Raw genomic sequence first — 15990 nt, forward strand, 5'->3', positions numbered from 1 at the left:
GTGCCTTCAGTTGCCAAGGCCCTAAGCTCTGGAATTCCCTCCCTCCATCTCTACACCTTTCTTTCCTCCTTTAAGACGCTCCTTAAAACCGACCTCTCATCTGCCCCAATATCTCATGTGGCTCGTTGTCAAATTTTGTTTGATAGCGCTCCTGTGAAGTGCCTTGGGACATTTTACTACGTTAAAGGCGCTATATAAATGCAAGTTGTTATGTATTGCTGCATGGGGAGACATAGGAATATAGGAACAGGAGGAGGCCATTCAGCCCCTCGAGCCTGTTCCGCCATTCATTTAGATCATGACTGATCTGTATCTTAACTCCATCTTCCCACCTTGGTTCCGTGACCCTTATCTAACAAAAATCTATCAATCTCAGTTTTGAAACTTTCAATTGACCTAGCCTCAACTCCATTTTTGGGAACAGCACTCCAAATTTCCGTTACCCTGCGTGAAGAAGTGTTTCCTGACATCACCCCTGAATGGCCTAGCTCTAATTTTAAGGATTCTTATTCTTATTCTTATGCAGTCTCTCGGGAACCGAGGATGACTTGCTTCCACATTAAAAATGAGTTCTCAGGTGACTGATGAGTCCAATGAGTCCTACAGTCTCTGTCACAGGTGAGGCAGACGGTGGGTGGGGTGCTTGGGTTGACGTGCGCTCCTTGCGTGGCCTGCGCTTGCTCCCGGCGAAGAGACTCTAGGTGTTCAGCACCTTCCCGGATGCTTCTCCACTTTGTGCGGTCTTGGGCTAGGGATTCCCAGGTGTCGGTGGGGATGTGACACTTTTTCAAGGAGGCTTTGAGGATGTCCTTGAAGCTTTTCCTCTGCCCACCTTGGGCTCTCTTGCCGTGTCGGAGCACCGAGTAGAGCACTTGTTTTGGGAGTCTCGTATCGGGCATGCGGACGAGGTGACCCGTCCATCGGAGCTGATCGAACGTGGTCAAAGCTTCGATGCTGGGGATGAGCGAGAACACTGAAATTGGTGCACCTATCCTGCCAATGGATTTGCAGGATCTTGCGGAGGCAGCGTTGGTGGTACCTCTCCAGTGCCATGAGGTGCCTGCTGTACATGGTCCATGCCTCTGAGGCATAAAGCAGGGCGGGTATCACTGCTGCTCTGCAGACCATGAGCTTAGTGCGAGGTTTGAGGTCCTGGTCTTCAAACACTCTTCCTCAGGCGACCGAAGGCTGCACTGGCACACTGAAGGTGGTGTTGGACTTCGTCATCGATGTCTGCCCTTGTTGACAGTAGGCTCCCGAGGTATGGAAAATGGTCCACGTTGTCAAAGGCCTTGTCGTGGACGTTGGTAATCGGGGGGCAGTAGTGTGTGGCGGGGGCAGGTTGGTAGCGGACCTTTGTCGTACGGATGTTTAGTGTAAGGCCTATGCTCTCGTACGCTTCGGTGAAGCTGTTGACGATGGTTTGGAGTTCGACCTCCGAGTGAGCGCAAATGCAAGCGTCGTCCGCATACTGTAATTCGACGACAGAGGATGGGATGACCTTGGATCTGGACTGGAGGCGACGAAGGTTGAACAGTTTCCCGTTTGTTCTGTAAATTAGCTCCACTCCAGTGGGGAGCTTACTGAGGGCGAGATGGAGCATTGCAGCAAGGAAGATCGAGTTTTGCTTGACCCCGGTTCGTATGTGAATTGGGTCTGTGGTGGAACCGTTGGTCAGGATCACGGCTTGCATATCGTTGTGAAGCAGGCGGAGGATGGTGACAAACTTTTGAGGGCAGCCAAATTTGAGGAGGACACGCCATAATTCCTCACAGTTGACAGTGTCGAAGGCCTTTTGTGAAATCAAAGGCGGCCATGGTGCTGTATCCTGCATTTCTCTTGTAATTGATGTGCGGTGAAGATCATGTCCATTGTGCCCCTTAGTGGGCGGAATCCGCATTGTGACTCTGGGAGGAGCTCTTCGGCCACTGGGAGAAGGCGATTGAGGAGGATTCTTGCGATGACTTTTAGCTCTAATTTTAAGGCTATGCCCTCTAACAAACACAAATATTGCGAGACCCGTGGTGTATTGTTCAACAGTTATTTAAAATGACCCCTCCTCTAACAGAACCTTGTATGAAGCGCAACTGTTCCATCCCCAAAAACAATAATTAGAGAAAGACAGGATAGACTTGGATAGAGCACTCTCCTCCCCTCTCCAGGAATGTTTCAGTGTTATGCCTAACAAAGACTAAGCTAAAGGATCCAGTGAGAGTCCACATGCAGGAGCTGGACTGAAACAGTCTTGAGGTAGAAGCTAGGTACAAGAAGCTCTTTGGTAGGATCACGCAATTTAATGTCAAGTCCCACTTAGCTACTAACCTGCTTGCACTTAACGCAAAACTAGAGGATACTCCCTGATGTTTAAAGCCAAAGTGGGGCTCCAGACGCACATTAAGTGCTTGTATATGTATTATGCATTCACAGCCTTCGAGTACCAGTGTAAGATTAAGATTTAAGAGTTGCATGCGATAGAGTATTAGGTGAGGAGCTATTTGGTATTGATACTAAATACTGTCTTACATTTGTTCCTGCTGCTACTTCCAGTATAGTCAGTCATTAGACAACTAACTCCTCACCTCAGAGCTAGAGTTGCCGAATTACATGAACATTAGAACAGACAGCCTTGAATAGCTAAAAATCACAGAGTACCTGAGTAACATGTACTGACCAACAAACTCAGGGGTTCCAAAGATGTTTTTGAATTCATTCCCATCCTCAATCTTGTGTGCAATACCAAAATCGATCAACTTGATGCGGGGATTGGGGACATTTTTATCCAGAAGCATAATATTTTCAGGCTAGGAAAGAGAAACAAAAGGAGGATTAAGGCACTGAGAAGATTTACTTTGTACATAGGGTGTAAAAACTTGAAAGCAGATTCCTGATTGATAACATATTAGTCAACTCAGGCTCATCCTTATGCAACACCAGGTATAATGAACACATTCGAATGACATCATTATTATTTTCCTTTCATCCATCTGAAATTTTTCTTTGAAATCCTGATTCTTTAGATCACTTCCACACCTTGATTACCATTAGTCAGGGTCTAGACTTACAGTACCACACACACTGGGTAATGCACAGATAAGTTTAAGGCATGATTTAAGGAGGCGGCTAACTTTTAACCACAGACTACATAAAACCTTCAAAACCCTGTGAATTTCTCTAATAGGGCAGTGAGTCCTTTGCACATCACAAACAATGGGCAAGCAAGCTAGGAGAAAGTATAACCACCTCCCATTGACATTCGATGGCATTACCATCGTCGAATCCCTCACCATCAACATTAACCAGAAACTTAACTGGACCAGCCACATAAATACTGTGGCTACAAGAGGCCAGAGGCTAGGTATTCTGCGACAGGCGACTCACCTCCTGACTCCCCAAAGCCTTTCCACCATCTACAAGGAAGTCAGGAGTGTGATGGAATACTCTCCACTTGCCTGGGTGTGTGTAGCTCCAACAACACTCAAGGCTCAACACCATCCAGAATAAAGCAGCCCACTTGACTGGCACCCCATCCACCACCTTAAACATTCACTGCCTCCACCACCGGCATACCGTGGCTGCAGTGTGTACCATCTACACGATGCACTGCAGCAACTCATCAAGGCTTCTTCAACAGCACCTCCTAAACCTGCGACCTCTACCACCTAGAAGGACAAGGGCAGCAGGCGCATGGGAACACCACCACCTCCAAGTCCCCCTCCAAGTCACACACCATCCTGACTTGTAAATATATTTCCGTTCCTTCATGTTCGCTGGGTCAAAATCCCTCCCTAACAGCACTGTGGGAGTACCTTCACCACGCACACTGCAGCAGGTCAAGGCGGCGGCGGCTCACTACCACCTTCTCAAGGGCAATTAGGGATGGGCAATAAATGCAGGCCATGCCAGCGATGCCCACATCCCGTGAATGAATTTAAAAAAAGGATTACACTGTAATACATGGCTTGGCCTCCTCAGATGTCACCCACTATTAACCATTTGTTTCTTTTCCTATCCCTTTCATTTTCTATGAGTGCAAGAACAAATCAGTTATAATAAATTTGCACAAGGCACTGGTTAGGCTAGAGTACTGTGTACGATTTTGGACACCCTATTATAGAAATTGCATTAAAGCCAGAGAGAGTGCATAACGTAGATGCCAAGGCTGGAAAACTATAGTTAGCTGGAGAATTGAGAGAGTGGGACTATTTCCACTGAATGCTAAGTGAAGATTTAATAGAGGTATTTAAAATTATGAAGTTTTGATGGTGAATAGGGAAATACTATTTCCTCTGGTTGGGGAGTTAGTGATGAGGGATCACCAATTTAAAATGGTCATTGAGTGGAAGGAGAGCGGGGTTAGGAGCAATGTCGTTACACAGAGAGAGGTGCTCAAGTATGGAATGCTTTGCCACAAAGTATAGCTGAGGCAGACACCACTGCATCTTAAGAGCTGAATAAATATTTGAAGGAGAGGGAGACACAGGGCTTTGGGGAGACAGCAGCGTGGGGGACTTAGTTTAGGATTGCTTTAGTGAAGAGCTAATATGCACAGAATGGGCCAAGTGACCTCCTTCTGTGCTGTAACTATGCTACAGCTCATGACACTTCCTGGAAGATTCTAGCACCTACATTTGCTGTGGTGATTAATTTGTTATTCCTCAGCACCTTTACTGCCTCTGCGACTTCTTCTGCACAATTTATGGTACTTGGGCAGCAAATCACTTGCCCTAACTATAGTGAATGCGGCGCAATGTGATATTCAACGCTATGTTGTGTAATGCAGAGCAAGGTCAGAGATACGAAGTAAAGGTGGAACGCCAGCTTTGCACGATACAAAATAAAACTCAGTGTATCAACAGAAATGCATACCACAACTTTCTGTAATCCCACCGCACTGACAGTTAATGAAACCACCCTGGGTAGAGTCACATGATCCTCGATACATCCACCGTAAATGATTGACAACAATGCTGTACACGACCCAGAATTGAATCACAAGGGAACGACTGCAACCCATTAAAAAAATATATAATTAACACTACGCCCATCCTTCCTCAAGATAGCAGAACCATGTGTGTGATTTTTAATCCTTTTAAGTGCAAGTCATAGCACTGGCTGCCCAGCCTCCACAGTACTCCAGTTTACACGGCAAAGTTCATACATCCTCTGACACAGTGTGCTTACACAGCCATTTACTGCGACGTGGAGTGGTGGCCCTCCAGGTTGTGTCTGGGGAATCTGCTTGCTCATGCGAGGAAAACCTGATACGGTGCTCCTCTCATGGCTGAGAGTTTATCCAGTAGGTAGCCAAGCCACACAGGCCATAAAGGTCCTGTTCAAAAGCGATCTGGACCAAGTTAGCCGATCGGAGCACAACTATCCTTAGCACTCCCTGCTTACAGTGGAGAAAATCAGCCAGTATTCCCACTTTAGTCACAGTGACCCATGTGGACAAATGGCCAGATAATCTTCCAATTAGGCACTTTGCAGCCTTCCGGACTCAATATCGAGTTCAACAATTTCAGATCATAACCTCAGCCCCTATCACATTTTTACTTAAAAAAATTTTTTCCACCCCTTTGTTTTGGGTTTTCCCTCCCCCCCTTCCTCTTTTTTTACATGACAGCTGTCTCTCATTCTGCCAGTACATTTCACACCTAATCTGAGCCATCTTTTGTCTCTTTACTAGTCCGATCACCATCTCGTCTCGTTTTGAATACCTCTTAATGTCTATTCACTTCTTTTGTTCTCTCCCAGCCCTCCTTTCGATCTATTTCATTTCCTTTCCAGTTTTGAAAAAAGGTTCGACCCGAAACGTCGATTCTAATTTCTCTCCACAGATTTTGCCTGGCCTGCTGAGTTTTTCCAGCATTTTCTGTTGTTAGGCCAGATAATCTTCTTTTGCTGGTGTTGATTGAGAGCTAAGTATTGGCAGGACACTCAGAACGCCCCTGCACCTCTTTCACGTCCACGTGAGCAGGCAGAGCCTCAGTTTAATGGCTCATCTGAATGACGGCACCTCCAATAGTGCAGAACTCCCTCAGTTCTGCACTGGAGCATCAGCCTAGATTACGTGCTTAAATCCTGGAGTGCAGCTTGAACCCATAAACCTTCTAACTCAGGACGCGAGTGTTACCACTGAGCCACGGCTAACATCTTGTACATGATTTCAAAAGTAATAAAGACAATATGAAAACTTGGTCCACCTGACATCATCCCTTTTGCTGCTTAGTCACATGGTCTACTTTAGGGCAAAAAGGCAAAGAAATCACTTACTGCCCGACAGGAAGGAGGAGGAGGACTGAAGATAGATAGAGGCGAGATATTAGTTTCAATATTTCTGCATCCAGCTGTATGATGTAGTTTGCAGGCCAATAGTTGCAAGTACCAGATGGAGCCTCAAGTCTGTTCCTTTAAGGTACCTGAAATAAAAACAGAAAATGCTGGAAATGCTCAGGTCAGGCAGCATCTGTAGAGAGAGAAACAGAGCTAACTTTAACTGTTTCTCTCTCCACAGATGCTGCCTGACCTGCTGAGTATTTCCAACATTTTCTGTTTTTATTTCAGATTTCCAGCATCCACGGTACTCTGCTTTAAGGTACCTAATTTAATTCATTATTTTTGTGGTGACTGTGATAATTATTGTTAGAAAGCAATGCTTAGTTCAATCATAATAAATCAGTCCAGAAGGTTGTATAGGAGCAGGAAACAGCTGACAAGCTTAAGACAGTGATCAACACCCTATTGTATATCTGAACACTTCATGAAAGCTTCCTCGGTTGAGGTTTAATGTGCAGTTGATCAAAAAACAAAATACTAATCACTTAAAAAAAAAAAAAAAAAATTAAGCTACCTACATGAAAAACCAAGGCCATAGTATAGGACATGACCAAAGCTGAAAAGGAGAGAAGACACAGTAACTTGAGAAATAGTGAATAGGTGACGACAGTCTTGGGTTTTAAAAGTCTATTGACTGTATGGTTGAATTATTCATACAGTACACCTCGTGTCTTTGTTCAATAGCACCGAGCCACTCAAACCGTACCTTGAGATCAAAGTGAGCAATCTTCTTCGAATGTAGGTAGTGGACGCCATCCAAAATCTGTTTGAGAAATTCAGTTGCCTCCTCCTCAGTCAACGACTCTTTCTCGGCTAGGAAGTCAAAGAGCTCCCCTCCCGACACCAGCTCGAGGATGAGAATAACATCCGTCTTGTTCTCAAAGATATCATGCAAAGTGATGATGTTTGGGTGCTGGATCTCCCGCAGAATGTTCACCTCCCGCTCAATCTCCTCGAGGCTCACCCCTCGGCGGCTGGAAGACAGGCGTCGCTTCTTGATGAACTTGGCTGCGTACTCGACGTTGGTGCTTTTCTCACGGCATTTCTTCACAATAGCAAACTGGCCACTGAGGGAATAAACAGAGGAGGGTAGGGTGGTGATTAAACTGCGACACACAAGAATTCATCAGAACGCAATCAGTATTCCAGGGACCAGCAGAAAACACTAGAAATACACGGTAGGTCCATCAGCACCTGTTAACAGAAAGGGCAGGTTAGCTTTCCAGATTGATGTCAGCAAGCACTTCATCATGCAAAAGCTAGTGGAAATCTGGAATTCTCTCCCCCCAAAATGCTGTTGAGGAAAAACTCTCCACTGGCTGGAGTCATACCTAGCACAAAGGAAGATGGTTGTGGTAGTTGGAGGTCAATCATCTCCACCCCAGGACATCACTGCAGGAGTTCCGCAGGGCAGTGCCCTAGGGCCAACCATCTTCAGTTGCTTCATCAATGACCTTCCCTCCATCATAAGGTCAGAAGTGGGGATGTTCGCTGATGACTGCAGTGTTCAGTGCCATTCACAACTCCTCAGATAATGAAGCAGTCTATGCCCAGATGCAGCAAGACCTGGACGACATTCAGGCTTGGGCTGATAAGTGGCAAGTAACATTCGCACCACACAAGTGCCAGGCAAAGACTATCTCCAAAAAGCGAGAGGTTAACCACCACCCCTGGACATTCAATGGCATTACCATTGCTTAATCCCCCGCCATCAACATCCTGGGGGGTCACCAATGACCAGAAACTTAACTGGACCAGCCACATAAATAAGAGGTCAGAGGCTGGGTATTCTGCAGCAAGTGTCTCACCTCCCAACTCCCCAAAGCCTTTTCACCATCTACAAGGCACAAGTCAGGAGTGTGATGGAATATTCTCCACTTGCCTGGATGAGTGCAGCTCCAACAACACTGAAGAAGCTTGACACCATCCAGGACAAAGCAGCCCGCTTGATTGGCACCCCATCCACCACCTTAAACATTCACTCCCTCCACCACCAGCGTACCGTGGCTGCAGTGTGTACCATCTAGAAGATGCACTGCAGCAACTCGCCAAGGCTTCTTCGGCAGCACTTCCCAAAGCCACGACCTCTACAACCTAGAAGGACAAGGGCAGCTGGCGCATGGGAACATCACCACCTGCAAGTTCCTCTCCAAGTTACAAGCCATCCTGACTTGGAAATATATCGCCGTTGCTTCATCGTCGCTGGATCAAAATCCTGGAACTCCCTCCCTAACAGGAGTACCTTCACCACACGGACTGCAGCAGTTCAAGAAGGTGGCTCACCACCACCTTCTCAAGGACAATTAGGGATGGGCAATAAATGCTGGCCTTGTCAGCGACACCCACATCCCAGGAACACATTAAAAAAAGGCTGGGGGTGAACTGAAAATTTCAAAACAGAGATAGATAGATTTTTGTTAGGCAAGGGTATTAAGGGATATGGAACCAAGGCGGGTAGATGGAGTTTAAGATACAGGTTAGCCATGATCTAACTGAATGCAGAACAGGCTCGAGGAACTGAATGGCCTATTCCTGTTCGTTATGTTCCTATATTTGATCCACAACCTGAAACATTAACCGATCTTTTACTCCAACCTAAAAGGCATCCACACCCTCCGAGAACACACACATGTACCCAGCTTCAACCACACATGTATACCTCGTACACATACAATTTTGCATTTGTTATACTAATGTGTCACCCTTCATTTTACATATTAAGCTCATACTCATTATGATTTAGCCTATCTACTTCATTTGTCCAGATCTCTCTCGATACTGTCAATCTCCCTAGTCACCTCCAACATGGCTTGCTACCATCAGGGAATTTAATACTAGCTTTTTATTCCAGATTTATTTAATTAACTGAATTTTAAATGCCCCAGCTGCCGTGGTGGGATTTGAACTCAGTAACATAACCACTATGCTACCATTCCTGTTAAATAGTAATAGTGTAAAGGGCAGAGAGGGAGAAGAATTTCTGAAGTGTGTTCAGGAGAACTTCCTTGATCAGTATGTTTCTGGCCCAACAAGGATGGAGGCATTGCTGGATCTGGTTCTGGGAAATGAGGTAGGTGACCATTTAGGGAACAGTGATCATAGCATCATAAGGTTTAGATTAGATATGGAAAAGGACAGGGATCAATCTAGAGCAAAAATACTTAATTGGAGGAAGGCCAATTTCAGTGGGATGACAACGGATCTGGCCTGGGTAAATTGGAATCAAAGATTGGCAGGTAAAACTGTAAATCGAACAATGGGCTGCCTTTAAAGAGGAAATAGTTTGGGTACAGTCAAGGTACATTCCCATGAGGGGGAAAAGTAAGGCAACTAAAGTCAGAGTTCCCTGGATGACGAAGGAGATAGAAAGTAAGATGAAGCAAAAAAAAGAGCGCGTATGACAGATGTCAGGTCGAGAATACATCTGAGAATCAGGCTAAATATAGAACGTTCAGAGAAATGAAAAAGAAAATAAGAGGGGCAAAGAGAGGGTAGGAGAACAGAATAACAGCTAACATAAAAGGTAATCCAAAAGTCTTCTATAGGCATATAAATAGTAAACGGGTAGTAAGAGGAGGGGTGGGGCTGATTAGGGACCAAAAAGGAGACCTATGCATGGCGGCAGAGGTGCTAAATTAGTTCTTTGTATCTGTCTTCACCAAGGAAGATGCTGTTGCCACAGACAGTGAAGGAGGAGGTACAGGATGGGATAAAAATTGATAAAGACGCAGTACTAGAAAGACTGGCTGTACTTAAAGTAGATAAGTCACCAGGACCAGATGGGATGCATCCTAGGACGCTGAGAGAAGTGAAGGATGAAATCGCGGAGGTACTGGCCATAATCTTCCAATCCTCCTTAGAAACAGGGGTGGTGCCAGAGGACTGGTGAATTTCAAATGTTACACCCTTGTTCAAAAAAGGGCATTAGGATAAACCCAGCAACGACAGGCCGGTCAGTTTAACCTCAGTAGTGGGAAAGCTTTTAGAAACAATAAACAGGGACAAAATTAACAGTCACGTGGACGTGTAGATTAATTAAGGAAAGGCAGCACGGATGTGTTAAAGGCAAATCATGTTTAACCAACTTGATTGTGTTTTTTGGATGAGGTAACAGAGAGGGTTGATGAGGGCAATGTGGTTGACGTGGTGTACATAGATTTCCAAAAGGCGTTCGACAAAGTGCCACATAATAGGCTTGCCAGCAAAGCTGAAGCCAATGGAATAAAAGGGACAGTGGCAGCATGGATATGAAATTGGCTAAGTGACAGGAATCAGAGTAGTGGTGAACGGTTGTTTTTCGGACTGGAGAAAGGTATTCAGTGGTGTTCCCCAAGGGTCGGTTCTAGGACCACTGCTTTTCTTGATATATATTAATGACTTGGAAGTGGGCGTACAGGGCACAATTTCAAAATTTGCAGAGGACACAAAACTTGGCAGGGCTACAGGGAAAGGGCGAGGGAGTGGGACTAGCTGAGGTGCTCTTGCAGAGAGCCGGCATGGACTCAACGGGCCAAATGGTCGTCTTCCGTGCTGTAACCATTCTTACGACCTAGCATCAACTGCTATTTGCAGAAGAGAGTTCCAAACTTCTACTACCTCTTGCGTGTAGAAGTGTTTCCTAACTTCACTCCTGAAAGGTCTGGTTCTAATTTTTAGGCTATGTCCCTAGTCCTAGATTCCCCAACCAGCGGAAATGGTTTCTCTCCATCTACCCTATCAACTTGCCTTAATATCTTGAAAACTTTGATCAAATCACCATAATCTTCTAAATTCCAGGGAATACAATCCTACTTTGTGTAATCGCTCATAATTTAACCCTTGGCGTGCAGGTCACATTCTAGTAAATCTACACTGCACTCCCTCCAAGGCCATATATCCTTCCTACGGTGTGGTGCCCAGAATTGAACACAGGTGTGGTCTAACCAGGGCTTTATACAGCTGTAGCATGACTTTTAATCCCTTGTATTCTAGTCCTCTAGATATAAAAGGCCAGCATTCCTTTAGCCTTTTTTAATTATTTTTTGTACCTGTCCATGACATTTTAATGATCTATGTACATGGACCCCCAAGTCTCTTTGGACCTCCTCTACTTCTAGATTTTCACCATTGAGAAAGTACTCTGATTTATCCTTTTTAGGTCCAATGTGGATGACCTCACATTTGCTTATATTGAAATCCATTTGTCACAGTTTTGCCCATTCATAATCTATTAATATCTATCTATCTATCTAAAAGCGGTCGATCTGTCTGTCTGGCTGGCTATACACTCTCAAGTTATAGAGCGTACCTACACGTGCGTTACATCAAAAGAAAGCTTACGATTCCAGAACGGTCATAAGCGTATTTACGTTTTGGAGAGACAAAAATTGCGCCCGCCATATCCAAAAAACGTTCAAAATTCCGCTCATTATCATCGAGTGACGTCGAGGTCGACCAATCGTACGGTCGAGCGACCCGACGGTCGACCAATCGCTGCGTCGCGGGGGTGGGTTCGTCGCGCGTGCAGGCGGGCCCTCCTACAGTCGAGTGACAGGACGATTGACCAATCCTACGCTTCAGTGACATGGCGTGTGTGGGTGGGCCTTATCGTTCTGAAATGAGGTGAGTGGCCGCCATCTTGATTCCAAACTCTTCATTTCTTTTTCCTGCTTTCTGCGTGTTTCTTTTCAAATATACATTTCCAGCAAAAAAAAAAGTTGCTTTTAAAACACAAATTGTTTTTTAAAAAAGTAAATTAATTTGTACATCTTTTCTCTAACCTCTAATTTTCCTACCTTTCACCGTTTTTGTAGGCCTCGAAGCCTGGGCCCCTCCTCCGCACCCACGCCCGAGCTAGGCACCTCCCATCCTGGTCAACAAGCGGCCCACGATCGCCGCCATCTTTGTGAAGGCTGGAGGGGCGGGCCTGAGCCGAGCGTCGCTACCCGCCATCTTAGTAAAGGCTGGTGTGGCGGTGGTGGCACAGAGCTCCGCAGAGCAGGTGCGCGGGGGCGGCGGCTCACTCTCTCCCCCCCACCCCCTCTCTTTCTTTTCCCCGCGCGGCCTGAGTGCGCGGGGGGAAGAGGCCCGGGGCACCGTGGCCGCTTTCGGAGACTTCAACTCCGTGACAGGTGAGGAGGGTGTTTGTTGTTCACGTTGGGCGGCGGGCGGGTTCCCCGGGTGCTGATCCCTGGCGGTGTGGGTGTGGGGCCGGAGCCCGGCTCTTACCTTGGCCCGGAGAGCGGGCGGACGGCGGGGCCTGGAGTAGCAAATCGGGCACCGGCGCCAAGATGATTTCAATACAGAGCCTGAGCGGCCAGCGAGCTTGGAGACAAAAAGTCGCAAGACTCCTGAAGGAAGGGATTATTGAGGGTAGCACTAGCCCATGGCGAGCACAAGTGGTGGTAGTGAAGACTGGCGAAAAACAGCGCCTAGTTATTGACTACAGCCAGACGATCAATCGCTACACCCAGTTAGATGCATACCCACTCCCCCGCATATCTGACATGGTCAATCAGATAACACAATACCGGGTGTTCTCGACGATTGATCTGAAGTCGGCATACCACCAGCTCCCCATCAGGGCGGAGGACCGCCAGTACACAGCTTTTGAAGCTGACGGTCGTCTCTACCACTTCCTCCGAGTCCCCTTTGGCGTCACCAACGGGGTTTCGGTCTTCCAAAGGGAGATGGGCCGAATGGTTGACCAGAACACACTGCAGGCCACCTTCCCCTATCTAGACAACGTCACCATCTGCGGCCACGACCAGCAGGACCATGACGTTAACCTAGAGAAATTCCTCCGTACGGCCCAGCGGCTGAATCTAACATACAAGGACAAATGTATGTTTCGCACCACGCGCCTCGCCATTCTTGGCTGCGTAGTGGAGAACGGAGTCATCGGCCCCGACCCCGACAGAATGCGCCCCCTTATGGAGCTCCCCCTCCCCCACTGCCAAAAAGCACCGAAGAGATGCCTAGGGTTTTTCTCTTACTATGCTCAGTGGGTGCCCAACTATGCGGACAAAGCCAGACCCCTCATCAAGTCCACCTCCTTCCCCCTGACAGCAGAGGCATGTGCAGCCTTCACTCTCAGAACGTTGAACCCGATGTCTCGTTCAGAGGAGGTGTAGCAGGTGGCGGACCCTGGGGCTGCTGCATGCCGTCTACAGGGGTCAGAGCATGGGTAATGGGAGGTAGCGATGGTGGTCTCTCAGAGGCACCCGAAGGTGCGAGGTCTCGTGCGGGGACTGTGTCCTGGGGGTAGGCAGGAGTAGCGGTGGGTGGCGAAGAGGGTGTTTCAGGAGCACCCGCAGGTGCGAGGTCTCGAATGGAGACTGTGTCCTCCCGCCCGTCCGGGTACACCACGTAAGCATACTGCGGGTTGGCGTGGAGGAGGCTCACCCTCTCGACCAGGGGGGTCCGCCTTATGGGTCCTCACGTGCTTCCGCAGTAGGACGGGTCCTGGAGAAGTCAGCCATGTTGGTAGCGACATCCCCGACGTGGACTTCCTGGGGAAGGAGAACATTCTCTCGTGAGGAGTGGCATTGGTGGGTGTACAGAGCAGCGACCGAATGGAATGGAGCGCCGCAGGGAGGACCTCCTGCCAGCGGGAGGTCGGAAGGCCCTTAGATTTTAAGTTTAAAAGGACTGCCTTCCAGACTGTCGCATTCTCCCTTTCCACCTGGCCGTTACCCCGGGGGTTATAGCTGGTGGTCCTGCTTGTAGCAATGCCTCTCGCGAGCAGGTACTACCGAAGTTCGTCGCTCATAAAAGATGAGCCCCTGTCGCTATGGATATAGCTAGGGAAACCGAACAATGCGAAGAGGTCATTCAGACATTTAATGACTGTGGTACTGGTCATGGCCGAGCAAGGGATGGCAAACGGGAAACGGGAGTACTCAATTATATTGAGGAAGTACACATTGCGGTCAGAGGAGGGGAGGGGCCCTTTAAAAATCGATGCTCAGCCGCTCGAAGGGGCGCGTGGCTTTGATCAGGCTCGCTCTGTCTGGCCTATAAAAATGCGGCTTGCACTCGGCACAGATCTGGCAGTTCCTGGTCATGGTCCTGACCTCCTCGATGGAGTAGGGCAGGTTACGGGATTTGATAAAATGGAAGAACCTGGTGATCCCCGGGTGGCAGAGGTCATTGTGGAGGGTCTGTAATCTATCAACCTGCGCGTTGGCGCACGTACCACGTGATAGGGCATCTGGGGGCTCATTGAGTTTCCCGGGCCGGTACAAGATATCGTAATTGTAGGTGGAGAGTTCGATTCTCCACCTTAATATCTTGTCATTCTTGATTTTGCCCCGCTGCTTATTATGAAACATAAAAGCTACTGAACGCTGGTCAGTGAGCAGGGTAAATCGTTTTCCGGCCAGGTAATGCCGCCAATGTCGCACGGCTTCCACAATGGCCTGGGCCTCCTTTTCGACAGAGGAGTGTCGAATCTCGGGGCCCTGGAGGGTCCTTGAGAAAAAGGCCACGGGTCTCCCTGCCTGGTTAAGGGTTGCAGCTAGGGCAAAGTCGGATGCGTCGCTCTCCACTTGAAAAGGGAGGGACTCATCCACAGCGTGCATTGTGGCCTTCGCAATATCGCTTTTTATGAGAGTGAAGGCGGCACAGGCCTCTGCTGTCAGGGGGAAGGAGGCGGACTTGATGAGGGGTCGGGCTTTATCCACATAGTTGGGCACCCACTGAGCATAGTAAGAGAAAAACCCCAGGCATCTCTTCAGTGCTTTCTGGCAGTGGGGGAGGGGGAGCTCCATAAGAGGGCGCATTCTATCGGGGTCTGGGCCGATGACTCCGTTCTCCACTACGCAGCCAAGAATAGCAAGGCGCTTAGTACGAAACATACATTTGTCTTTGTTGTATGTGAGATTCAGCCGCTGGGCCGTCCGGAGGAATTTCCCTAGATTAACGTCGTGGTCCTGCTGGTCGTGGCCGCAGATGGTGACGTTGTCTAGATATGGGAAAGTGGCCTGGAGCGCGTTCTGGTCAACCATCCGGTCCATCTCCCGTTGGAAGACAGAAACTCCGTTGGTGACGCCGAAGGGAACTCTGAGAAAGTGATAGAGCCGACCGTCAGCTTCAAAAGCTGTGTACTGGCGGTCCTCAGCCCTGATGGGGAGCTGGTGGTATGCAGACTTCAGATCAATCGTCGAGAACACCTGGTATTGTGCTATCTGATTGACCATGTCAGATATGCGGGGGAGTGGGTATGCATCCAACTGGGTGTAGCGATTGATCGTCTGGCTGTAGTCAATAACTAGGCGCTGTTTTCCGCCAGTCTTCACCACCACCACCACTTGTGCTCGCCATGGGCTATTGCTGCTCTCGATAATCCCTTCCTTCAGGAGTCTCGCTACCTCGGATTTAATGAAACCCCTATCCCCGGCACTGTAACGCCTACTTTTGGTAGCGATGGGCTTACAGTCGCGGGGGAGGTTAGCGAACGAGGGTGGGGGGGGAGAGACTTTAAGGGTGGAGAGGCTGCAAATGGCGCACGGCGGGCGATTTAAAAACTGCTGGCTGCAGACCGAGAGAGGGGGGAGGGGTCCACCGTACGCTAAAGTGACACTCTTAAGGTGGCACTGAAAATCCAACCCCAGTAGGACGGCAGCGCAGAGATCGGGCAGGACCAGAAGTTTAAAATTTTTGTATTCAGTACCC

At 48.1% G+C, this 15990-nt stretch overlaps 1 protein-coding gene across 2 annotated transcripts in view; it reads right to left on the minus strand.

The window, feature by feature from the left end:
* dapk3 (death-associated protein kinase 3) overlaps positions 1-15990 on the minus strand; it is a 49060-nt gene that overhangs the window by 14215 nt on the left and 18855 nt on the right. For both annotated transcript variants that reach the window (XM_086004953.1, XM_086004954.1), the window contains exons 3-4: positions 7043-7403; positions 2672-2801 (exon numbers count right to left, since the gene is read on the minus strand). In XM_086004953.1, the coding sequence (XP_085861079.1) occupies positions 2672-2801; positions 7043-7403 (491 nt within the window). The remainder of the gene's footprint in view (positions 1-2671; positions 2802-7042; positions 7404-15990) is intronic.

The sequence above is a fragment of the Somniosus microcephalus genome, chromosome 13 (genome assembly GCF_052327205.1).
Source record: "Somniosus microcephalus isolate GS21.2 chromosome 13, FLI_Smic_1.0, whole genome shotgun sequence".
In the NCBI taxonomy this organism is placed as follows: Eukaryota; Metazoa; Chordata; class Chondrichthyes; order Squaliformes; family Somniosidae; genus Somniosus; species Somniosus microcephalus.